The sequence below is a fragment of the Ctenopharyngodon idella genome, chromosome 19 (assembly GCF_019924925.1).
Source record: "Ctenopharyngodon idella isolate HZGC_01 chromosome 19, HZGC01, whole genome shotgun sequence".
Lineage (NCBI taxonomy): Eukaryota > Metazoa > Chordata > Actinopteri > Cypriniformes > Xenocyprididae > Ctenopharyngodon > Ctenopharyngodon idella.
This window is the reverse complement of record NC_067238.1, coordinates 19,734,630-19,761,991: the sequence shown is the minus strand read 5'-3', so window position 1 is coordinate 19,761,991 and position 27,362 is coordinate 19,734,630. Positions and strand designations below refer to the sequence as shown.

The following is a 27,362-nucleotide window of genomic DNA, read 5'->3' as shown; positions in this document are numbered from 1 at the left end:
TATTTCATCTGTGATATATGTTTTAATACTACTTCTCTTTTTATGTTTGTTTCCATGGAAACATATAAATGTTGATCTACGATGTTGTTCTTTCATGTTTTCTTTTAACCCCAGTAATGCTTTTTTAATGGAAGGATCTTCATCATTCATCAGGACCTTCAGCTCTTTAACTATATTCCCTGATGCACCATAAAAGTCCTGGAAGGCGATGACAACCTCTATATTATAACTGTACATTTCCTCAGAGAAACGAACCAACTGGATCATACAAGAATCACGATCTTTTCTACAAAAGCAGGGACTATATTTAGTAAATATATATATGGCTTTTGTCATTTTCTCTTTTCCTTTAATTTCTTCCTTTATTTCACGAATACATTGCTCTTCACTGTGATCTATATCTAAAAGATGTTTTTTCTCAGAAACATTAACTGGCTTAAAGGGTCCGATCAATGTAGACGATCCTTCTTTTAGTTCAATCACAGCAAAACCACACTGATTGATAAATTTGTTATTGATATTAAAATGTTTCATGAACCCTGAAACCTTAGAAGATATTGTTTGATTTATAGGAAAAAGGGAACATATAGGAAACAGATATTCATGAAAATAATACATTAATTGAATTACAATTCTAACATAATTTCCCTTCTTGCTCAAATCAATGCTCCTGATGTTGTCATTTTGATCTCTGTAGATCCACGGCGGCTCCTCCATCAATCTGACAAAACATTCAGAGTGAATCCTGATCAACACACACTAATGACTGTAATTACAGCATTGACTGAACACTGAACATGCATTCATGTTGTTCGCTAGAGAAGGAAAAACACTTTTATAATGTTTCGTTAATTTATTGTCCAGCAGAACATATTCTAAAAGCGATAATAGTAAAAAATTAGTATGTGATTATAGAAATAATACATTTCTTTTCATTGAACTTTGACGCAACAACAGTTTGTGGGAAAGATATTTTCGTTTGTTTTGATTAGAAATCATATAAAAGTAAAGGTATTGAGGGGTCTTTACTTCAGGAGCAGGACTTTTTATTCCATTAGTGATGCAGTTAATTTGATTAAAGCAATATGTTTTTTCTAGCCCCAACAACAAGAGCATTTTTTACCCCAAACACCATATTTTTACTGTATTCTACAGTTACTGAAAATCTTGCCTTGAGCAAAACTGAAAACTGACATTGTTCTTAAAACACCTCCGGCAATTTGATCTATTCTCATCAGCTAAATCAATTAAAACATTAAATATTAGATCAACTTATCGCAGAATCAATTTCTAGTGGTTTAGAGGTAAATGAAATCAAATGTGTCATTTACTCTGATGTGTGTTTAGTCCTGTCATACATACATATATTACAATTACAAATTATGTTTTTTACCTTCTGGCCTTAAAGCGCTTGATGTTCTTCTTGACTTTCTTTCTTCTCATCTATAATGGAAAAGAGGAATCAGAGCCAATGGTTAGTATGAATTTATATTTGATGAACATTATTTAAACATTTAACATTGTAGGAGCTAACTCAATATCCCAACAGATTGTATATTATCGTTTATTTGTGGTGAGAGTAAATGTAATGTGTTATTTTAGATTTATATATTGTAATGCAACACTGATTTTTCTGTCTATTTCTAAATTATTTCCTAAATTTATTCTGATTTTTATTTCTGTAATGTTTCTCTATTAGAAACTATCTGAATATATCAGTTTATATGATACCGGTTCAGATAGGAGTAAGAATCAGATCTCTGTCGGACTTTAGGATTAAATTTAAGTTTAGTTTAGTTTATAATTTATGTTAGATGTATGATGTTCTTCCTCAGTGTTTTTGTCTTTTTTTTCCCAACACAAATATCTAAACATTCTTAAATCAAGTTACATTTACTGGAGAAGAATGACTGAAGATATTAAGTCATCATTTTTTGCAGTGATGTAAAAGGCAAACTTTGATTCTACAATGAGATTAAGAGTCATCATGGTTTCTTTCAACGGATGGAACCGCAGAGTCCATTACTACAGTAAAACCATCATTCATAGTGGGGTGTTTGTTCATCTATAATAATAACATTTAAAAAAAACATTACACAAGTAATCTCACGCAACAATAGATGAACTGTTGCTCTGTATCATTTACTGCATCACTGATGATCAAATAAACAACTAATTTTAAATGTTTTATATGCATGTTTTGTTTATGCACAGTGCATAATGTGGCATACATTTTAAAACACATTTCTTACGTTCACTAAACATTTCAATAGAAGCAGTTAAACTAACAACTGGACAACAATATATAAGTGCTGTGAAAAGCCCAGTATTCAAACTTTCATTTTTTGAACCTTAGGTCTGTTACTCCAAAGCATTCATGAATCACAACCATTAAAGTTCATAACTGTGCTGTAAATGCAGAATGTGACTTTAGGATCCTAAACTAATTCAAACAGATCAGAATCACTCACCGCGGCTGTGAGAGCAGAAGTGCCTGGGGCAGGAGCTCCTGAGACACTCTGGAGTAACTCGTCTCTCTGATGAAGGGGTGTTGTATGCCGGCCTACAGTACAATCAGTTTCAAATAACGGAACCGCCGAGTCTGTTTCCACTGCTGCTGGATCAGTGTTGGTGCTCCTGCCCCGGGATGAGTGTCCTATAAAAACTTCTCTTTCCTTAAAGCTGTTACAATACAAATTATTTGAGTTGAGCTGAATTATTTGAGTTGAATTATTTGAGTTTTTGAGCCATGATTTTAGAAGTGTTTGCTTTAGAGCAGCTCTTTTATAGTGTGATGAGGCCACGCCCTTCAAAGGTGTGGGTGTAATGGAATTTTTAATATATTTAAAAAATTCAGAATATAAGAGTAAAAGGTGTTGGTACGTGACAGCAGGGCCTCCACCCAAGGACAGAAGATGAACAAGTGTAAGAATGTTCCACATGAGGTTGAAGACACCATCATCGGCCGAGAGAGAAAACACTGAGAGATGAGGCTGTGAGAGAGCAAGAATGTCCTCCTCACCATCAGTATCTAGACTGTAAGACTGCTGACCTTTTCTTCCAAGGAATTAAACCATCTTTAAAGATAATTGGACATGTTTGTCTCTTATTCGGTGATGTAATTTTATTTGCCACAACATGAGATTTCCAAAACCAGTTCCATCAGTGTCAAACCAAACAATGCTGTTCATCTTGATTCACTTTCGTAGGGTGATAAACAACGACTGACTTTAATTCATATCATTTTAATCAAAGCAAATGCCTTGATAACTTTCTTTCTGCTTCTGAACACAAAGCCAAGCTAAAATGATCACAATGGTGTCAAATATACAAATCTGATCATGTTCTCGTTCAGTTCTGAGGATGATAAATGATTCATGTTTATTCATGTGAAAACACTGTTTAAAAAAGCCTCACTTTATAGGAATGTTTTTCTTTAAAGCCTCTTGAGCATCACTGTCTCATAACACTGCTGTGATGGGGATTCACCTCAAATTACACTCATATTAAAAAGTAAATACTGTAGTTGCTGCAGGTCTAAAGTCACACTGATTCTTCTGTGTTCGACTGATGTTAAGAATCTGTGGTGTAAGGGTTGGGCTCTCGGTTTCGTTGTGAAACGAGCAAACACACTGAAATCGCTCTGAATTCTGGGAATGTTCACTTTAAAACATCATAATCCCTGACAGAAGTGAGTGGATTTAATCTCAATTCTCAATTTATTTATAAAGCACAATAAAAACAACGGTGGTTGACCATCGTGCTGAACAATATCAATTAAAAGAAAAACAAAAGAAAACTAAATGACAGTAAGACACAGATAAGACACAAATACAGCAATTCATTTTTTAGAGACAGAAACACATCAGACCTGAAACACACACAACAACACTGCAGTGATGAGCATTTACTGCCAGAAATGTTTTACAAAAATTCAAAAATTATTGTTTGAAAATGTCAAATAAAAACCAAACAAAACATTTTGTCACAGACACGCCAACGTGTTAACCTGTCTTCACTCACCTGCACTCTGTCATATTCTGGTCGCTCAATAAACTTTAATACCTGCATTCCTGTGTCGCTGTCCCCTTCTGTGTATGTAACTGAAGACCGGACACCAACACCACTGAGCACCAGAATGAGCACCCAGGACCCTTTCCAGGAGCTCGTGGACGCCCTGCGCCGAGCACTCACCAGTACACCGCTAGCATCTGCACCAGCGAGCACTTCCGCATCCACCGCCGCTTCTCCTTCACCACCTGCCGTCGCCAGTCCCATGGCTCAACCGGCGCCCTTCTCTGGTTCGGCGGAGGATTGCAACGGATTTCTTTTGCAATGTACGGTGGTCCTGGAGATGCAACCGCACCTGTACCCGAACGATCGCGCTAAGATCGCTTTCATAATCTCTCAACTAGAGGGCAAGGCTCTTCGCTGGGCTGAACCGCTGTGGTTGCAGAAAAATCCCATCACACAGTCTCTCTCCAGTTTCATCGCTCACTTCAAAGAAGTTTTTGGAAGACCTGCCTGGGACTCTTCTATCGGTGAGCAATTATACCAACTCAAACAAGGTTCAATGTCCGTTAACGATTATGCCCTCCAGTTCAGAACCCTCGCTGCATCAAGTGGCTGGAATGAGCAAGCCCTCACTACAACCTATCGTCAAGGGCTGGATCTATGCGTGCGGTTGCATCCCGCTGCATACGAGGATTCCATCGGGCTCGAACGATTTATCCAACTCTCCATCCGCTTCGCCACTCGTATGCAGTCGTGTCTTGAAGAACACCAGGGCCAGCCGTTGTTTCCATCATCACTCCGCCGACCAGAATCCGTCAGCTCTCCAGAACCAGCCAACGAACCCATGCAAGTGGAGAATACTCGTCTGTCTTCGGCTGAGTGGCAGAGGCGGCTGACCCAGAATCTATGCCTCTATTGTGGATTATCTGGGCATTACATCTCTGAATGCCCCACTCGACCAGCTCATCCAATGGTGAGTGTCATCGTTCCTTCTCTCAATAAGATGAAACCACTCACCACTGTAGTAAACCTTACTGCTGCTGTTTTGTCTCTTCCAGTTAGTGCCCTCCTCGACTCTGGGTCAGCCGGCAACTTCATCTCCGGCGCCCTCTGCCGCCAGCTACGCCTCAAGACAACAGCCACGCCGACAACTTACGAGATCCACTCGGTGACTGGAAAACCCCTTAGCCGAAGACAAGTTCGTCTCAGTGCTGGACCCATCCAACTTCAAGTCGGCGTCCTACACGTTGAACAACTCCATCTGCTGGTTCTGGAGGAATCTACCTATGACATGATTCTAGGGCGCCCATGGTTGGACCAGCACAATCCTGTCATCTCCTGGAGAACTGGGGAAATCCTGAAGTGGGGTGACAAGTGTTTCCTGGACTGCTTTCCCAAGTTTCCCGTTCCAAGCCCTCCTCACACTGAGAATCTACCAGTCTGTGCCACGTCCATTGAAAGCCCCCTTGAAAACTGTTCCGTGGAAATTCCCCAATGTTACTCCCACTTCAGTGATGTCTTCTGCCCCAAGAAAGCCTCCACGCTGCCTCCACACCGGCCATGGGACTGTGCCATCGATCTGCTGCCGGGTGAGCCAGTGCTCAAAGGGAAGATCTATTCACTTTCCATCCCGGAGGAGAAGGCCGTGGAGGAATACATCCAGGAGGCTCTGTCACAAGGCTACATCCGTCCGTCTACTTCCCCTGCTGCTTCCAGCTTTTTCTTCGTGGCCAAGAAGGACGGAGGCTTGAGGCCCTGCATAGATTACAGAGCACTCAACAAGATAACTGTTAAATTCCGCTATCCACTTCCTCTCGTCCCATCCGCTCTCGAACACCTCCGGGGTGCCACTGTGTTCAACAAGTTGGACCTCCGCAGCGCGTACAACCTCATCCGGATACGTGAGGGGGACGAGTGGAAGACCGCATTTGTGACCCCTACTGGCCACTATGAATACTTGGTCATGCCGTATGGATTGGTCAACGCCCCCTCCGTATTCCAGGATTTTATCCATGAGGTGCTCCGGGAGTTCCTCCACAAGTCAGTCCTGGTCTACATCGACGACATCCTGATTTACTCCCGGAGCATGGCCGACCATCGCCACCACGTTGCGGAGGTCCTGCAATGCCTGAGGGAGTTCCACCTGTACCTCAAAGCAGAGAAATGTACCTTCCACCAACCCTCAGTGCAGTTCCTTGGGTACAACATCGACCGCAGTGGCATCTGGATGGACGAGAGGAAGGTTTCTGCTATCAAGGACTGGCCCATTCCCACCACCATAAAAGAACTCCAAAGATTCCTGGGCTTTGCCAATTTCTACCGTCGATTCATTCAAGGTTACAGCACCATTTCCATTCCACTCACCAACCTCCTGCGCAGTAAGCCCAAGTCTCTGTCCTGGATCCCAGCAGCCATCCAAGCCTCCGAAACCCCCAAGAAAGCCTTCATCACCGCTCCCCTCCTGGTACATCCGGACCCCGAGAAACCCTTAATCGTGGAGGTTGACGCCTCGACCACCGGAGTGGGAGCGGTGTTGTCACAGCAGCAGGGGAATCCAAGTAGACTCCACCCATGTGCCTTCTTCTCCCGCAAACTCAACCCGGCGGAGACAAACTATGACATCGGCAACAGGGAGCTTCTCGCCATCAAGCTTGCCCTGGAAGAGTGGAGGCATTGGCTCGAAGGTGCTAAACATCCGTTCGCTGTGTTAACCGACCATAAAAACCTGGAGTATCTCCGTGAAGCAAAAAGACTTAACCCCCGCCAAGCACGTTGGGCTCTGTTTTTCACTCGTTTCCACTTCTCCATCTCCTACCGTCCAGGCTCTAAAAACATGAAAGCAGACGCCCTCTCCCGCCTCCATGGTCCCGATGAACCCTCAGACACTCCTGAGCCTATCCTACCTGAGAAGCTCTTCGTAAGTCCCATCGTCTGGTCTGAGGAAACGCTTCCCGAGTCCAATGCCTCCACCAACGCTCCGCCGGGTTGCCCCCCCGGTTTGCTCTACATCACTCGGACACGGCGCACTCCCCTCATCCACGCATCTCACACGTCACTGGGCACTGGCCACCCGGGGGTCAATGAAACCCTCTTGCTGCTGAAAGAGCGCTTCTGGTGGCCGAACATGGCATCGGACATCAGAAGGTACGTGCAGGGATGCAAGGAATGTGCCATCTCAAAGAGTCCTCGGCACCTTCCCTCCGGCAAACTCCAACCTCTGCCCGTTCCCAACCGCCCTTGGTCACACCTAGGAGTGGATTTTATCACCGACCTCCCTGTTTCGGATAACTGTACCTGCATCCTAGTTGTCGTTGACAGATTCTCCAAATCATGTCGCCTGATTTCCTTAAGGGGACTACCCACGGCCATGGAGACTGCTGAGCTAATGTTCAACAATGTCTTTAGATACTATGGAATTCCGGAGGACATTGTGTCAGATAGAGGGCCCCAGTTTATCTCCAGGGTCTGGAAGGCCTTCTTCACCCTCCTAGGTGTGACCGTCAGCCTCTCCTCCGGTTACCACCCCCAGACAAACGGGCAGACGGAGCGGAAGGTTCAAGAGATCGGCCGCTTCCTCCGTACCTTCTGCCACGGCCACCAGGACTCTTGGAACCAGTTCCTGGGTTGGGCCGAGTACACCCAAAACTCCCTACGACAGCCTACCACCGGACTCACCCCGTTTCAATGCGTACTCGGCTACCAACTCCCACTGTTCCCCTGGTCAGGAGAGCCTTCGGACATACCTGCGGTCGACCACTGGTTCCGAGAGAGCGAGAGGGTCTGGGACTCCGCACACCATCAGCTCCAACGAGCCCTACGCAGGCGCAGGATGACAGCCAACCTTCGACGATCCAACGCTCCCAATTACCAGCCGGGACAGAAGGTTTGGCTGTCCACAAGGGACATCAGAATGCGCCTGCCCTGTAGGAAACTGAGTCCCAGATTCATTGGCCCGTTCACCATCCTGCGGCAGATCAACCTGGTCACCTACCAACTCCAGCTCCCACCTGAATACAAAATTCACCCCACATTCCACGTCTCCTTGTTGAAGCCTCACTACCCCTCTGTTTCTGTTTCCACAGAGCCTGGCGCAGCCGAGGAACCCCCCCTTCCTATCACCGTGGATGATGGAGCTGCTTACCTGGTGAAAGAGATCCTGGACTCCCGGCGTCGTGGTGGTCTTCTCGAGTATCTGGTGGACTGGGAAGGTTACGGCCCCGAGGAGCGCTCATGGGTCCCCAGGAATGACATACTCGACCCCAGCCTACTTGACACCTTCCATGCTACTCACCCAGAGAGACCAGCACCCCGTGGCAGAGGCCGACCACCACGACGTCGGGGTCCGCGGCCCTCAGGAGCAGGCCGTGGAGGGGGGGGTAATGTCACAGACACGCCAAGCTCTACACTCTCACAGACACAGCGCATGTCATCACCAGAATACTAATCACTCACACCTGCAGCTCATCAGCACCCTCATCACCAGCAGCACAAAAGGCCCACGCTCTCACTCAGTCACTGTCCGGTCTCGTTTGCACTTGGTACTCACCAGTCTGCTTACCTTAAGGACTCCTCTGAAGATACTTACCTGTCTCCTGTGTTCCCTCGACTCCTCGTTGTCTCCTCGTCTCCTGTGAGTTCATCTGTGTCTGCTCAAGCTTCAAGTCTGCCATCCGTCTGCCCATCCTGCAAAACCAAGTCAAGTATCAGTTTATCAGCTACACCAGTCAACGTGTTAACCTGTCTTCACTCACCTGCACTCTGTCATATTCTGGTCGCTCAATAAACTTTAATACCTGTGTCGCTGTCCCCTTCTGTGTACGTAACACATTTAAGGCCTACACACATTAATAAATGTCATTGAAAAATCCCACCAATCACTATGAATGTTTGATGTAACATTATAGAGTTGGTTTATTATAGCCTGTGATAGTGGAGACGGGTGACAGTGCTTCACAGCATCACATGACCGAGTAGTGTTTACTAACTCTTGTGTTCAAAATGCACACTATCATACTACTCTTACTATTTCTGCAGTATCCAGTATGTATACTGTGTGTAGTATGAAGATTTTCTGCATGGAATACCAGAAGACCTATTATAGTATATCAGACCAGGCCACCTTCTTCCATTGCTCCATGGTCCAGTTCTGATGCTCACGTGTCCACTGTGGACAGGGGTCAGCACTTGTCAAACTCGCTCAAATCCTTATGCTTGCCCATTTTTCCTGCTTCTAACACATCAACTTTGAGGACAAAATGTTCACTTGCTGCCTAATATAGAGATGATCAGTGTTATTCACTTCACCTGTCAGTGCTCATAATGTTATGCCTGATCTGTGTATGTCATAATAAAGATAAATTAGAAAATAAAAGATGATTCGGAAGAATTCAGGTTTAATTATTTGTATCGTCCTATCAGATACAGTCAATCCCTTTGATTTGATTTATTACTATTTCTAAACATCCACGGACACTCACTGTCCCTATTTTTCACCTTAATAAATACGTATACAGCTGTAAACATGACATGAATGAGGTCATTTAGACTCATTGTTTTTTAAACATTACAGTGACAGGGAGCACATGACGCAGCATCTCAATCAGTGAACCTGAACGCACTTACAGAGGATTTTGGTCAAAGCTCTGAAGAGTATGATTCTTCTGTTAAAGAAAAGGAGGAATCAAAAAATAGCAGAAAATAAGTATGCTGTTTAAACATCAATCACTGTAGTCCAAACTAACTCATTCAGAGCAGAGTAACACATCATGGTTTTTAGTTCAGCAGTTCCTGGAGCAGGAGGCACAAAGACATTACTTTCTCTTTGGTGGAGAGGCTCTGAATGCCGGACAGTTTCGTCTCAAAACCAGTGGACCGGTCTGTCAGATGAACTCCTGCCCCAGGACCTTCTTTGACATTTACTGTCCCGACTCTGTCACGCTTGTGCTTTTACGAGATAATAAAATTGGCTTTTCTTAAAGAAGTCAGTTTGGTGTATGATGTAAAATGAAAAGCTGGTGAATGGCTCCTCATTGAACCCGACACAAATCACAACACAAAACAATGCTGTTCATCTCGATTAACATGTGCCTTCAGGTACTGAACGATGGAAAGAATGCCTGCCCAGATGATCAAATCTACATACCTGAGTTTCTGATTTCACAACCCTGATGATTCATGTCAGTCCACCAGTTACTTTCTATTGAACACAAACCTGTGACATTTCCACAGCTAACAAACATATTCCAAAAAAGTTTAGGAAAGGTTCCCGTTAATTTTGAAAACATTATTTCTGAATGTTCTCTCCAGGTTTTTTTTTAAATGTTTTAAAAAACTTGGTTATGTGAACTTTGAGGAAACATTCCATTGTTTCATTCTTCAAACGAACGTTACTTTTGAATGTTCTTTGAATATTCTGCAAATAGTAACATTTAAAAATGTTACACAAACTTCCAAACGAAACATTACAGAAAACAAAACAAAACAAAAACATTCCATGAACATTGTAAATATTGTTTTTGTGATAACATTTTGAGAACATTATTAAAGACCAGATGACTTTGAACGAACGTTTTATGTTACTGGAAGAACGTTTGTTCATAACTTTGAGAGAACCTTGCCACAACATTCCCTGTTAGTCCAAACTAAAACGAATCATAAAATCCAATGGAGTCATGAATATGTCATCTTATACATCAATAAATGAACAGATTTTCTGTTTGTGTTCTCGTGTTGATCAATGGCCACAGATTTTCTAAGCATTTCTGTGAAACACACCTACAGCAACTCACTGCTGATGTCAGCCAAAGAAAAAGTAGTTCAATGAGATCTAATTTGTTGAAAAGTCATCAGCAAATGATTTGAATCAAATATTTATAACATAATATACAACAATGTCCAAGTTGTGAATCACAGTGGAGCAAAAGATACAAATATGATCAAATCTGAGGATGTTGAATGAGATTCATGTTTATCTATTTGAACACATTCTTAAAAACACAAAAACTCATTTCTGTTTGTCCAGTTCAAAGTGACGTTAACACAAATGAACATGTAGCGAAGCTACTAAATCTCACACAACTATACAGAAACTCTTCCTCTGTTTGCTGTATCACTGATTAATACATTAATATTTCTTTGAAAACTTATTTTAAATGTTTTCACACTAAAAATGATGTTCTCACTCATTATTTCTGTCTTGTTTTCCAGCACAAATATCTAAACATTCTTAAATCAAGATACATGTACTGGGTGTCTGAAGATATTAAGTATAGTTTAATGAAAAATCATCAAAATGAAGTGAGTTTGTGATTAAAACAAGAACAAATATCTGCCAATGGAGTCAGAAAAATCTATTTAATTCAAATGGTTGAACATTTGATGGTTTTTCAGCACAGACTCTTTACATCATCATCATCATCATCAGTCAAATATCTTTAGCAGAATCAAGGTGTCACTTTATAGGAACCAGAAACTCCTCATACCTGCGGCCGCTCGTGTCTGACGGTGTTTACTGCAGTAATACTGTGATTAACTGCTGCAGCCTCTAAACTCCAGCTCTTCTCAACATATTTGACGGATGATTATGATGGAAACATTCTGTGGTTTACATTCTCATAACTTGCTGACAGAAGACTGGTTTAGGGATTCAACGCTTTCAATCCTTAAAACCTTTAAACATTTTAACCCTGACTAATGACACAATAGTCAGAGAAATCAAATTATTTGAAATGGAAGTTTATTGAAACATTGTAAAACTCTGAATATGTGTTTTAAGTGAGAATATGTAGGAAAAACTGCTCAGTTTCATTCAGAGACTCAAACTGAGCAAAAACAAGCTGTTTGCCGCAGATGCTGATATTAATATGATATTCTGAAGACTGTAATGTAAATCAATGAGGTCTTTATAACAGTACAGCAGATACTGATATAAAATGCATATAAATATCAATATCTGCAATAATATGTCTTAGTAAGATAATATTTAAATGCTCAGTTTATGATCAGATCTCTGAAGTTTTAAAACATATAATGCAATACAATGATGATTGAGAGATGAACAAATAAACCTGATGATCATATCTGATACTTGTGATTTTTATAATAAATGATGTCTGGATAATCAAGAAAACCTAAAATATTACTAACAATATCAAAGTTATTCTTACGTTTGCTTGATAAAATCAGTGCAGATTTCAAAGACACGTGAAGCACGAGCTGAAGGACGTTTGTACAGTTATAATAAAAGACTTTCACTGGAGAAAAGAGTCTAAACTCTCAGTCAGAGACAGAAGGACTGCAGGAGATTGTGTGCGACAGCTTTATCATTAGTTCTGATCAATATTGAATATGATACAGTAGCTTTATAGGGTTAAGTGTCTTTCTGCACTGAATTATGAGTAGATGACTTGAGGTACAGTACTGTAACAAATGGAGTTGATTATTCTTGTAATTTTAGTGAGATTAAATCATATTATATCATACACTCAGAATTTTTCACTGGGCCAGTAAAGATGTAGTAATATGTTCATTTCTGAGGAAAACATGACTGAACCCGACCGAACCCCGTGTGTTAGGATCAGACCCGTCTGCAACTGACTGAACCGACGAGTTGGTGTTTCCCTCTGATCCGATCAAACCTGATCCTCAGCACAGATTCTTTACATCATCATCATCATCATCATCAGTCAGATATGTTTAGGAGAATCAGGGCGTCTCTTTATAGCAAACAGAAACACATCAGACGAGAGAAACACATGAACACATTTACTGCTAGAAATGACTGGTGAAAGAGAGAAATCTGTTTTCATCAGTTATGCCACTGTAAAGGAAAAAAAAAACTTCCAACAAAAGTTTAAAAAATATCAAATATAAATCAAACAAAACATTTGAGGCCTTTCTACTCTCACAGCAAAACACATCAGAGGTTTTATGTCACTGTAAAACAACACTTAGTTTCTACTATGTTTGATGTGACAGATACAGTTGTTAATTATAACCTGTGATGGTTGAGACTGTGACAACGCTTTATGACTGCTACAGACGATCCTATAAGATCATTACAAATCTCACAGATCTAATAAACTTGAGTACGACATACATGTAGACCGTACGATGATAACACCTCTGGATACGACACAAGTTAGTATAAAATAATGAAATCTCATCAGCGAGATCAATCACACTTTGGCTCTTGTGGTTTTTATGTGGAGAATATGGACACGGTTATGGCTAGAGAAAAGAGGCCAACTTGACATGCCAATCTTGAAAATGGAGCTTGAGGGAAGTAGTTTAAAGTTTTAGCACCATGTTGCGTTGATCAATACACCATTTCATGTTGTAGCACACACCTCCTGTTTATCATCGGCTGTGAACTTATGTGGTGTTCTGTGTAGCACAGGAGTTCTCATCGACTGTGTGTCCAAGAGCTCAGCTGTTTATTGTCTTAACCCGCTCTTCTTGTTACCTGATTATTGGTTCATTTGCCCCACCAGCTCTCCTTGTTACCCTCCTCGTTTCCCTTTTCCCATCAACTGAATCTTAAATGGTTCATTTTCAGCACTGTGCACACTAACGACATCTTGTGGTCAAAAGGTGGAAAAGCTGCTTTTGTTTCCCAGACGACCCAGCCACTGATTGTTTCATATAATAAATCAGTTTGTGCTGTGAAAAACATAAAGGCAATAAAAAAATTAGTCTCTTGTGTCATGGTACTTACACAATGAATGGATAAATGAGTCTGTGAATGAATTAAATGGAGTTAACTGGTTAACTGAGGTTCGGAAGCGGGGCCACACCTCAACCAATCACCTCACTTCTCAAAACCTTCTTATATCGGGCCGCCCCCTACAATACTCTTTGTCTTGTTCTCTCTAACCCTCCCTTTCCCTCCCTCTCTCATCCATCCAACCATCCTTACCATCCCTTACTCTTCCCTTCCAGGTTGTAATGGGGGGGTCCTAATCACTCGGCCTACATCTAACTGAGATGATGCCCCCACTCTGAGTCTCCCGGACACCAACACTAGATGCACGGATCAACCTGATTACTCTTCATCCTCTTTCATCCCTAACTTATAAATAATTCTCCAACATTTATGGTTTTGGCATGGTCCTTGCTCGTGAATGAAAGAATTAATAAATGGGATGTATTAACTTATGTGCTGTTGTACTGCAGCAGTTTTTATGAATCTGCTGTGATCAACACATTAGCCTTATTCACATAAACTTTTGCCTAGTCATAGTCAAGGCTCATGTAGGCATATATAATCAAGATAAATGAAGATTATTGTGGAATGGTCTGTTGAAGTGCTTGTGAATGAGGATTATTACAAATTACACACCCAAAACTACACATGTACTTATTTATTCGTATTACGATTTATTGAATGAAGCTTCGGTGGTGAACGTCACATCACTGTTATTTTGTTTATTTTTGAAGTCTAATAAAAGCCCATTAACCTCTGCGTCCTTGAGTCCTCCTCACATCCCTCACCTGACAATAAACTAGCATATATTCAAAATGCATGTGCACACAAACTCATTTTACATACATCTAAAATCCATACTAAGATTCTTTGACACATAGTATGTAAACAATATGCTATGCATGTATGTGTAATTTGTATATTACACATACAGTACAAAGACATGTGAATGCATGATGAAATGATTACATATATTACATTTGTGTATGGGAATGAACCGATGAGAAGACAGAAGAGTATCACGTGACAAGACAAACAATGAGAAGTCAAGTCACCTTTATTTATATAGTGCTTTATACAATATTGTTTCAAAGCAGATTTACAGTGATAACAGGAAAATTAATTTATTCATCAGTTATCAAATTAGTTCATTTCATCTATAAAGCAGTTCTGCAAAAAAACGGCCCATATAGATATTGTTGAATAAAGTTGTTATTTTGTTTTTTTGCCACACAAAAAGTATTCTTGTCGCTTTATAATATTAAGATAGAACCACTGCTGTCACATGACTGTTTTAAATATGTTTTTAGTACCTTTCTGGATCATAAGAGTGCAGTGGTATTGCTCTCAATGCAGGCCTCACTGAGCCATCAAAAATATCTTAATTTGTGTTCTGAAGATGAACGAAGGTCTTACGGGTGTGGAACGACATGAGGGAGAGTAATTAATGACAGAAATTTCATTTTTGGCTGAACTAACCCTTTAATTGAGTCCATGTCAAATTGCAGTGATGCGAGAAGCAGATGCTAACTCACAAATCAGCTTATGATCGATGCGGCGAATTTGCGTGTTCAAGAGGTGAAATCCATGTGGGGAACGAATCCCTCTTGCTAAATTCCCAATTGCACAATTCCTAGTGAGATGATGCGGATTTGCCTGTCGAATTCACCATTTAATTAGCTCCTGAGAAATGCAATAGCTGCTGATAATACTGAGTAGCTTATATATGAATGCCGTGATAGGCGTCGTATTCCTACAGGTAGACGTGATTCACATGGGAGTCAGCTGATGCGAGCTTGACTGACGTGCAAAATGATTTTTTGAGCAAAAGTCTGAGAAATTGTGTTTTTGTTAGAGACGACATCCGGATGGGATTCAGAACAATGATCAAAATACCGATGGAGTAGATTGAGTCCTCCACAGTCCTGTAGCTCGTCCTGGGTCGACATTTCCTTCAGTAACATTAGGCAGTTTTGATTTACATGCTGTTTAATGTTTGATGATCACGTTGTTTGACATATGTATATAATTATACATGATACGGCTTGTTTCAGCTTCTTTACCCAAGTTTTGATCTGGAGATTCTGTACTGTTTCAGAAGATGTGTAATAGCGCCACCTGCCGTAAAACAGTGAAAACACTGATAGCCGGAAAATTCAGCCAGTGGCAGGGAAAGAGTGAAGTAGATTTGAATTAAATTCCTATGTACACTACCAGTGGACAAGCCAACACAAAAATTCAGATACTCAGAATTAGGAACATATCTGTTTTCTTAATGAATTTATATTTGGATGTAAGTTTATAAGACAGTATGTAAAACTATGTGAAAAGAGTATTGAAAAGGCTACTCAATCAAAAGATTGAACACAAGCCAAGAATTCAAGAATATAAAAAGATTGAGTACAAGTAAAGGCCAAATATACTTAGACCTTTCTGTCAGTATGTCGAGTATACTTAAGTGTAATTTTAAGTATATTTCTGAGAAGTACATAAAAAAAGTAGACAAAGTATACTTTCCTATTTTTAGTTTAAAATAAGTATACTAATAGCACTTGAATAAACTTTTTTGTAAGGGTAAACCCATTGGATGTTTGCCACAGTAAGTGCATTGTACTTGTGGAATTTATTTTGTGTGATAATTTTGGGTCATTTGGTTTGCTGTTCATGGGTGATGCAATTGTGTAAATATGGATAGGTATTTGTAATTGTTATTGTTATGCGTGAGCAGGACTGCAGTGTGCGTCTCCCTATATGAGCTCGGACAAATAAAAGAAGTCAGTCAAGTTCCATCTGTGATGTATGTATGCCTGCATTAATACATTCGACCCATTTACAAGAGACTGGAGCTTCCTCCTATCATGCTCCACAGCTCTAAAACTTGTATAGTTTTTGTCAGTGTTTATTTAAAAACACCCAATTATGCAGAATATGAGATGGTAAATATTTAATTGATGAGTTGGCAATACATTTGCTTATTTCTTTCTGTAGCTTTCAGCAGTCTGTAAAAATATTTACCTCAGATTTTGTGTAAAAATTGTTTGTACAGTCAATCGCAAAGCTCTTTCCCATTTCTGATGTGTTTTGTGTGTTTTTTTAACGACATTCACGCTGAAAACCAATGCTGCCACTCAGTGGGCGTAATCGCAGTCATAACGGTCGACGTTGATGTCACGTGCATACCCTCTATTGGAGCATATCTCTAAATACCTTTTACTAATTTACACACTCCATCCAAAACTGGAAACCATGTCCTCTCTCTATTGCCCTCTAATGGCCAGGAAGAAAAATTCACCCCTGTAACAGGTTAACTGTTACACAGTAACCGAAGGATCATTTAAATATACAAATAAAAATGACAATGCTAGCATTGAGTAGTAATCTTTAACAATCACCAACACAGCCTCAAGAGCTTTGTGGTCGATTGTTGGGTATATTATTATTATTATTATATACTAACACAATGTTGGTCCAGATTATCTGGCTGAAAGATCTCTCTAGAATCAGGCTGATAGAGTTGAGGTTAAGAGAGATGAAATTTGCTCTCCAACCAAGAAAACAGGAGACAACGTGAAAGGAAATAGATTTATTGAATAAATGTATTTGTTGAGAATGACATTGAACAGATGTTTTCTAACAGGCAGTGAGATGGAGAATCACCAGTTTGTCAGTGTCTTTAGATGGAAACATCTCGTCTTTATCAGGTGGATTTATAAAGACGATTACAGAGAAATACTCTCACTGTCACTAATACAAATGAAGGAGACACATGATCCTCTGCACAACACAACATTACAACAAGTTTTTATCCTGAACTAATTATCCTGAACTGAAATTTGAAAGTTTGTTTTTAAAGATAAATTTACTCTTTCCAGATTAAAATGTTTAATAAAGCATTTTATATTTTCATAAATGAATCTAACAGCAAAGCTGTTAATGTGATCACTGAGCTTCTCATAGATAAACTCTTCATATTTTTCATTAACTAGATCACACCACTTAGAATAAAAAAGTGAACAAATTTCTTTAATAATTTCCTCACTAACATTCAGTTTTGTTAGTTGTTTCTTTATATTATCAGTCTGCTCTTTTCTAAAACTCTTCAACTCATCTGATTTCATTTTATTTCTGGTAAATTCAATTTTTAACTTAATGTCTGTTTCTGGAATTAATTTCTTAATTGCTTGTAAGATATCATTTTTAATAAAATTTTGCTCTTTGTCTCCTAGGACACATTTAAATTTTGATTTAGGATATTGTTTGTAAACTATTTTTTTAAATTTAAATATGTTTTCATTTAAAGGGTCTTTATCACTTAGTTTCCTTAGTGTTTTTACTATGTGTCCTGTTATACCATAAATGTCCTGGAAGGTAATGTACATATCTATATTATATTTATACATTTCTTCAGACAAACGAGCTAACTTGATCATACAAGGATCACAATTTCCTTTTATGCCAGAACAAGGATTTAATTTTGTAAAAATGTGTACAGCTTTAATCTTTCTATTATATTTTATATTCTTAAAATACTCATATATATGTTGTATGCATTTATGTTCACTGTGTTGTCTGTCAGGATGTTGTGTATTCTGACCAACAGTTTCTGGTTTAAAGGGTCCAATTAATATAGGTTGTCCCTTTCTTAATTCAATCACTGCAAAGGCAAACTGTCTGTCTAAATCAACCATTTTATCAATTTTAAAGTGCTTTATAAAGTATAAAATTTTTAAAGACATAGTTTGATTGACGGGAAAAAAAATTTTTTTAAGAAAGAGAATATGATTATTTAAACAACACGTTGACAAATATAAACCAATTAGTTCCTGTATTTTTTTTAAAGCTTCATTCTTCACACTCAAATCAAAAATATTGATGATGCCATTTTTATCTTTGTTTATCCACAGCTTCTCTTCATTCTTCAAAAACTCCAAGAATCTGAAAAACATTGAGATTGAAACCAACTAAACAATGAAACGTGTGTTGATTATATCATTGACTTCACACAGTTAATAACAGTATAGAGCAGACGCAGAGTGTCTTGGATTTAGCAGCTATGTTTTTCACCTTTCATAACTGCAGGTTGCATGTTGTTTCTTTATTTAAATTTAGTGTTCTGATCGTTAGGCTGACATCTTCATGTGTTTGTTAATGATCATGTAAAACTCAAAGTTACAAATATACCCCGTACAAACACTAGGGGTGCAATGGTTCATATGTCTCAAGGTTTAGTTTATATGTCATGGTTTTGGTACTTATTATAGTTGGGGAAACAAATGGAATACTCTTTATTTGGTAACAAACAAAGGCTGTCTTAATTTATAAAAATATCTAAACCTTGTTTTTAAATTGCTTACACACTAAAAGTGGTACTTGAGGCTTTACTCCGTGAATGTACTGAATCTTCAGACCAAGTCTGCAAAACTACAAGCACATTACGTGCTTTACATTTGTACAACAAACTCTAAACACAGTTCTCTACTTTACACACATCATTCAAAACAGCTCTTGTGTTTCATTTAGAAAACACTGCCATTTAAAGACCACAATCATTTCTCAATTACCTTCAAAAAAAAATTTGTATCTAGCAATTAGATAATTTGACCAATTAGAAATCAAAATTCAATGTTTTGAGAAAGAACATTATTTTCAATGGAACTGCAGTAAGGGCATCATACTGAAAAACACTGTAAAGGGCTAGTTAATAGTTACTGCAAAAATACAATAAAAAAACCATCTCCACTATGGTTCTGCTAAGATCTTTGTTTGGAACTATTGCACTCTTGGTCATATGATGTTGCTTAATATAGACGGTCCTGCTTTTAGTTCAGTCACAGCAATAACACACTGATTGCGAAATTTGTTTTTGTCTTTATGAACCCTGAAACCTTAGAAGATATTTTTTTTGATTTTAGGAAAAAGGGAATATATAGGAAGGAGATAACCATGGAAGTAATACATTAATTTAATTACAATTTTAACATATTTTGTCCTTAAATCGATCATTTTGATGTCAATTTCATCTCTGTAGATCAATGGCAGCATCAATCTGACAAAACATTCAGAGTGATAATTTTATAGATCTTAATACAGGACCCTCTCCGGAGGGGGCTGCCCTCAGAAGTCCTGTGCCCCTGGCGTCAGGACTTCTTCGAAGCCTTCCTTGCGATAATGACAGTCTGCAGATCTGTCTTACCCTTGGAAGGCTTCGACTGTGTCGCTCGCCCCGGTCCCCAAGTTCTTTGCGGGGGAGCACGGGTGGCGACGCTTTGTTTTTGCTGCGCTCTATGCGCAGATGAGGAGCTGGTAGATGGCCGAGGTTGCTCCCGCTCAGCAGCCTCGGCGGGGAGAGAGCGGCGAGGGAGGAACTTTTGAAAGGCCGCTGACTGTTTTTTGGCCTCCTGGAACCTCTTGACGACCGAGGTGACAGAATCGCCGAAGAGGCCCAGGGGAGACAGTGGCGAATCTAGCAGCACGCTTTTATCTCTTTCCCTGATGTCTGAGAGATTTAACCATAAGTGCCTCTCCATGGAGAGCTAGATCGGTGGCCTTTCGCAGTTCCTGTATAGACTCAAAGCTCGCCTCACCGCTCTCATCAATCTCCCCCAGCAGGTCGGCCTGGTAGGCTTGCAGGATTGACATTGTATGTAAGCAGGCTGCAGCCTGACCTGCTGAGGCATAAGCTTTGCCCACCAGGGCTGATGTTGTACGTAATGGCCTGGTGGGCAGCGTCGGGGATTTAAGGGACGACGCAGACTCGGGCGAGAGATAGCCCGCAAGCGTCTCTTCAACCTGGAGCATCATCCCATAACCATGTTGTTTCAGCCCCACGATGTTAGAATATATAGATGTCTGGGGGCTGTAAACTCTATATTGAGCCGGCTTCTGCCACGATCTCCACACCTCGGTGTGGAGATCGGGGAAGAACGGCAATCCCCGACGCTGAGGCTGTGACCGGGCGGGCAAAAAGCGCTCATCTAACTTGCTCTTCTGCCGCATTTCAGGTCTTTCGGCTGGCCAGTCAATATTTAATTTGGCCACCGCCCGCTTCACAACCTCCAACAGCTCCTCATACGCTGGAGATGAGGATGGTGAGACCTCCTCTCCAGCCTCGATGCTCATCACATCCAACTCCTCGGAGCTGGATAAATGAAGCGCCGGTGACTCTCTCCTGGGGGAAGAAACCACAGCGCGTGCTTCCACAACCAGAGGAGAGACACTGGGTCTGGCAGGTGAGGGCCGAGATAAGGCTGGGCCCGTCTCTAACCCCTCCACCAGATCCATTTGTGAACCCCAGGAATGAAGCCGTCACTGTGCCTCAGCAGCAGCGGGACCCGATCCCTGGGGAACACTCGCCGTGGCGCCTTCTTTCTCTTTGTCGAAGAACGCCCGGCATGAACGGAGTATACGGAGCATTAGCTTCTCACAATGCACGCAGACAGCTCCCTCGAGAGCTGCCTGGGCAAGCTCCACTCCCAAGCAAGCAAAATATATATATATATATTATATAAGTGCTTGGTGGAAACGAAAAACTACTCTTGTCCTCGGACGAAGAGATATTCGTTTGCTGTGTATGTAACGGACAGACAACACCAAATAAGACACACGAAAACACAGAGCGCTGCTGAAGACACAGAAGCTGGCGTTCTTTGTTCTCAGGAGTGCTTTATAGTTTCCTGGTCCGTGACGTCACCCGCTCTGACGTCCCATCACACTATTGGTTCGATTTCATGAGTGCTTCAAGACATAATCACGCAGAAGTGATCCCAATGCGATTCAACGCAGCGTTGATGTTCCCATGAAAGGGAACTGACATTGTTCTTAAAACACCTCCGGCATTTTGATCTATTCTCATCAGCTACATCAATTAAAACATTAAATATTAGATCAACTTATCGCAGAATCAACTTCTAGTGGTTTAGAGGTAAATGAAATCAAATGTGTCATTTACTCTGATGTGTGTTTAGTCCTGTCATACATACATATATTACAATTACAAATTATGTTTTTTACCTTCTGGCCTTAAAGCGCTTGATGTTCTTCTTGACTTTCTTTCTTCTCATCTATAATGGAAAAGAGGAATCAGAGCCAATGGTTAGTATGAATTTATATCTAAACATTTGATGAACATTATTTAAACATTTAACATTGTAGGAGCTAACTCAATATCCCAACAGATTGTATATTATCGTTTATTTGTGGTGAGAGTAAATGTAATGTGTTATTTTAGATTTATATATTGTAATGCAACACTGATTTTTCTGTCTATTTCTCAATTATTTTTTCCTAAATTTATTCTGATGTTTAATTCCTGTAATGTTTCTCTATTAGAAACTATCTGAATATATCAGTTTATATGATACCGGTTCAGATAGGAGTAAGAATCAGATCTCTGTCAGACTTTAGGATTAAATTTAAGTTTAGTTTAGTTTATAATTTATGTTAGATGTATGATGTTCTTCCTCAGTGTTTTTGTCTTTTTTTTCCAGCACAAATATCTAAACATTCTTAAATCAAGTTACATTTACTGGAGAAGCAAAATGACTGAAGATATTAAGTCATCATTTTTTGCAGTGACGTAAAAGGCAAACTTTGATTCTACAATGAGATTAAGAGTCATCATGGTTTCTCTCAACGGATGGAACCGCAGAGTCCATTACTACAGTAAAACCATCATTCATAGTGGGGTGTTTGTTCATCTATAATAATAACATTTAAAAAAAACATTACACAAGTAATCTCACGCAACAATAGATGAACTGTTGCTCTGTATCATTTACTGCATCACTGATGATCAAATAAACAACTAATTTTAAATGTTTTATATGCATGTTTTGTTTATGCACAGTGCATAATGTGGCATACATTTTAAAACACATTTCTTACATTCACTAAACATTTCAATAGAAGCAGTTAAACTAACAACTGGACAACAATATATAAGTGCTGTGAAAAGCCCAGTAGTCTAGTACACAGTACACTTTCATTTTTTGAACCTTAGGTCTGTTACTCCAAAGCATTCATGAATCACAACCATTAAAGTTTCTATCTGAGCTGTATATGCAGAATGTGACTTTAGGATCCTAAACTAATTCAAACAGATCAGAATCACTCACCGTGACTGTTGGCACAGAAATGCCCGGGGCAGGAGCTCCTGAGACACTCTGGAGTAACTTGTCTCTCTGATGTTGGACTGCTGTATGCCGGCCTACAGTACAATCGTTTTCAAATGACAGAACCGCCGAGTCTGTTTCCACTGCTGCTGGATCAGTGTTGGTGCTCCTGCCCCGGGAGGATTGTTCTTTAAAAACTTCTCTTTCCTTAAAGCTGTTACAATACAAATTATTTGAGTTGAGTTGAATTATTTGAGTTGAATTATTTGAGTTTTTGAGCCATGATTTTAGAAGTGTTTGCTTTAGAGCAGCTCTTTTATAGTGTGATGAGGCCACGCCCTTCAAAGGTGTGGGTGTAATGGAATTTTTCATATATTTAAAAAATTCAGAATATAAGAGTAAAAGGTGTTGGTACGTGACAGCAGGGCCTCCACCCGAGGACAGAAGATGAACAAGTGTAAGAATGTTCCACATGAGGTTGAAGATACCATCATCGGCCGAGAGAGAAAACACTGAGAGATGAGGCTGTGAGAGAGCAAGAATGTCCTCCTCACCATCAGTATCTAGACTGTAAGACTGCTGACCTTTTCTTCCAAGGAATTAAACCATCTTTAAAGACAATTGGACATGTTTGTCTCTTATTCGGTGATGTAATTTTATTTGCCACAACATGAGATTTCCAAAACCAGTTCCATCAGTGTCAAACCAAACAATGCTGTTCATCTTGATTCACTTTCATAGGGTGATAAACAACAACTGACTTTAATTCATATAATTTTAATCAAAGCAAATGCCTTGATAACTTTCTTTCTGCTTCTGAACACAAAGCCAAGCTAAAATGATCACAATGGTGTCAAATCTACAAATCTGATCATGTTCTCGTTCAGTTCTGAGGATGATAAATGATTCATGTTTATTCATGTGAAAACACTGTTTAAAAAAGCCTCACTTTATAGGAATGTTTTTCTTTAAAGCCTCTTGAGCATCACTGTCTCATAACACTGCTGTGATGGGGATTCACCTCAAATTACATTCATATTAAAAAGTAAATACTGTAGTTGCTGCAGGTCTAAAGTCACACTGATTCTTCTGTGTTCGACTGATGTTAAGAATCTGTGGTGTAAGGGTTGGGCTCTCAGTTTCGTTGTGAAACAGACAAACACACTGAAATCGCTCTGAATTCTGGGAATGTTCACTTTAAAACATCATAATCCCTGACAGAAGTGAGTGGATTTAATCTCAATTCTCAATTTATTTATAAAGCACAATAAAAACAACGGTGGTTGACCATCGTGCTGAACAATATCAATTAAAAGAAAAACAAAAGAAAACTAAATGACAGTAAGACACAGATAAGACACAAATACAGCAATTCATTTTTTAGAGACAGAAACACATCAGACCTGAAACACACACAACAACACTGCAGTGATGAGCATTTACTGCCAGAAATGTTTTACAAAAATTCAAAAATTATTGTTTGAAAATGTCAAATAAAAACCAAACGAAACATTTTGTCACAGACACGCCAGGCTCTACACTCTCACAGACACAGCGCATGTCATCACCAGAATGCTAATCACTCACACCTGCAGCTCATCAGCACCCTCATCACCAGCAGCACAAAAGGCCCACGCTCTCACTCAGTGACACAGTGACAGGGAGCACATGACGCAGCATCTCAATCAGTGAACCTGAACGCACTTACAGAGGATTTTGGTCAAAGCTCTGAAGAGTATGAGTCTTCTGTCAAAGAAAAGGAGGAATCAAAAAATAGCAGAAAATAAGTATGCTGTTTAAACATCAATCACTGTAGTCCAAACTAACTCATTCAGAGCAGAGTAACACATCATGGTTTTTAGTTCAGCAGTTCCTGGAGCAGGAGGCACAAAGACATTACTTTCTCTTTGGTGGAGAGGCTCTGAATGCCGGACAGTTTCGTCTCAAAACCAGTGGACCGGTCTGTCAGATGAACTCCTGCCCCAGGACCTTCTTTGACATTTACTGTCCCGACTCTGTCACGCTTGTGCTTTTACGAGATAATAAAATTGGCTTTTCTTAAAGAAGTCAGTTTGGTGTATGATGTAAAATGAAAAGCTGGTGAATGGCTCCTCATTGAACCCGACACAAATCACAACACAAAACAATGCTGTTCATCTCGATTAACATGTGCCTTCAGGTACTGAACGATGGAAAGAATGCCTGCCCAGATGATCAAATCCACATACCTGAGTTTCTGATTTCACAACCTTGATGATTCAAGTCAGTCCACCAGTTACTTTCTATTGAACACAAACCTGTGACATTTCCACAATAACAAATATATTCCAAAAAAGTTTAGGAAAGGTTCCCGTTAATTTTGAAAACATTATTTCTGAATGTTCTCTCCAGGTTTTTTTTTAAATGTTTTAAAAAACTTGGTTATGTGAACTTTGAGGAAACATTCCATTGTTTCATTCTGCAAACGAACGTTACTTTTGAATGTTCTTTGAATATTCTGCAAATAGTAACATTTAAAAACGTTACACAAACTTACAAACGAAACATCACAGAAAACAAAACAAAACAAAAACAAAAACATTCCATGAACATTGTTTCTTTGCAACTTTGAGAACATTATTAAAGACCAGATAACTTTGAATGAACCTTTTATGTTACTGGAAGAACGTTTGTTCATAACTTTGAGAGAACCTTGCCACAACATTCCCTGTTAGTCCAAACTAAAACGAATCATAAAATCCAATGGAGTCATGAATATGTCATCTTATACAGCAATAAATGAACAGTTTTTCTGTTTGTGTTCTCGTGTTGATCAATGGCCACAGATTTTCTAAGCGTTTCTGTGAAACACACCTACAGCAACTCACTGCTGATGTCAGCCAAAGAAAAAGTAGTTCAATGAGATCTAATTTGTTGAAAAGTCATCAGCAAATGATTTGAATCAAATATTTATAACATAATATACAACAATGTCCAAGTTGAGAATCACAGTGGAGCAAAAGATACAAATATGATCAAATCTGAGGATGATAAATGAGTGTAACGATTAGTCCAGACAGAAGGCGAGCTTGATGAACCCAAGTGCAGTTTATTGAAGTGAGCAAACAAACGAAGCAACCATTAGACTTGAACATAAACAGACTTGATGTGCAAACTTGACTTGGCAAAGAACAGACTTGACAATCACACTCACTGACAGCAGGTTACATTAACAATACACGACGAAGTAACATGGGTAAGACAATGGCTTAAATACAAGAACTAGAGAACACATGACTAAGGCAACCAATGGGGAAGTGACACAAGGAACAAAGGAACCAATGAAAGAACAGAACTCAGGAACACATGACCATAAACAACCAATGAGAACATGACACATAGACTAAGGGAGAACATGAGGAGCAAGGGAAGCATGACACAAACAAGCAACATGAAACAAACTACAAAATAAAAGACATGAAAACATGAACATGAAAACAAAACCCAAAACTACGTGACAATGAGATTCATGTTTATCTATTTGAACACATTCTTAAAAACACAAAAACTCATTTCTGTTTTTCCAGTTCAAAGTGACGTTAGCACAAATGAACATGTAGTGAAGCTACTAATATGAAAATTTACACAACTATACAGAAACTCTTCCTCTCTTAGCTGTATCACTGATTAATACATTAATATTTCTTTGAAAACTTATTTTAAATGTTTTCACACTAAAAATGATGTTCTCACTCATTATTTCTGTCTTGTTTTCCAGCACAAATATCTAAACATTATTAAATCAAGATACATTTACTGGAGAAGCTGAGTGTCTGAAGATATTAAGACTTGATTAATGAAAAATGTATTAAAATGAAGTGAGTAAATGCTTAAAACAAGAACAAATATCTGCCAATGGGGAAAAATAAACTTAATTCAAATGGTTTAATCATGAACTACATTTGATGTTTTTTCAGCACAGACTCTTTACATCATCATCATCATCATCATCATCAGTCAAATATCTTTAGCAGAATCAAGGTGTCACTTTATAGGAACCAGAAACTCCTCATACCTGCGGCCGCTCGTGTCTGACGGTGTTTACTGCAGTAATACTGTGATTAACTGCTGCAGCCTCTAAACTCCAGCTCTTCTCAACATATTTGACGGATGATTATGATGGAAACATTCTGTGGTTTACATTCTCATAACCTGCTGACAGAAGACTGGTTTAGGGATTCAGCGCTTTCAATCCTTAAACCTTTAAACATTTTAACCCTGACTAATGACACAATAGTCAGAGAAATCAAATTATTTGAAATGGAAGTTTATTGAAACATTGTAAAACTCTGAATATGTGTTTTAAGAGAGAATATGTAGGAAAAACTGCTCAGTTCCATTCAGAGACTCAAACTAAGCAAAAACAAGCTGACAACATATTCTGAAGACTGTAATGTAAATCAATGAGGTCTTTATAACAGTACAGCAGATACTGATATAAAATGCATATAAATATCAATATCTGCAATAATATGTCCTAGTAAGATAATATTTAA

At 39.5% G+C, this 27,362-nt stretch overlaps 2 protein-coding genes across 4 annotated transcripts in view; both read right to left on the bottom strand.

Annotated features, from left to right (window-relative positions):
* Positions 1–1,389: 1,389 nt before the first annotated feature.
* LOC127501335 (uncharacterized) overlaps positions 1,390–27,362 on the bottom strand; it is a 135,877-nt gene continuing 109,904 nt past the window's right edge. The window contains exon 5 of the mRNA XM_051873279.1: positions 1,390–1,443. Within this exon, the coding sequence (XP_051729239.1) occupies positions 1,390–1,443 (54 nt within the window). The remainder of the gene's footprint in view (positions 1,444–27,362) is intronic.
* LOC127500919 (uncharacterized) overlaps positions 17,286–27,362 on the bottom strand; it is a 42,405-nt gene continuing 32,328 nt past the window's right edge. Inside the window, exons 1-3 of one of the 3 annotated variants that reach the window (XM_051872528.1) lie at positions 22,831–23,098; positions 21,728–21,777; positions 17,286–18,652 (exon numbers count right to left, since the gene is read on the bottom strand). In XM_051872528.1, the coding sequence (XP_051728488.1) occupies positions 17,530–18,652; positions 21,728–21,777 (1,173 nt within the window). In that variant the 5' untranslated portion in view covers positions 22,831–23,098 and the 3' untranslated portion in view covers positions 17,286–17,529. Of the gene's footprint in view, positions 18,653–21,727; positions 21,778–22,830; positions 23,099–27,362 lie in introns of those variants that run through there. The other 2 variants (XM_051872529.1, XM_051872530.1) reach the window with 2 other exon arrangements.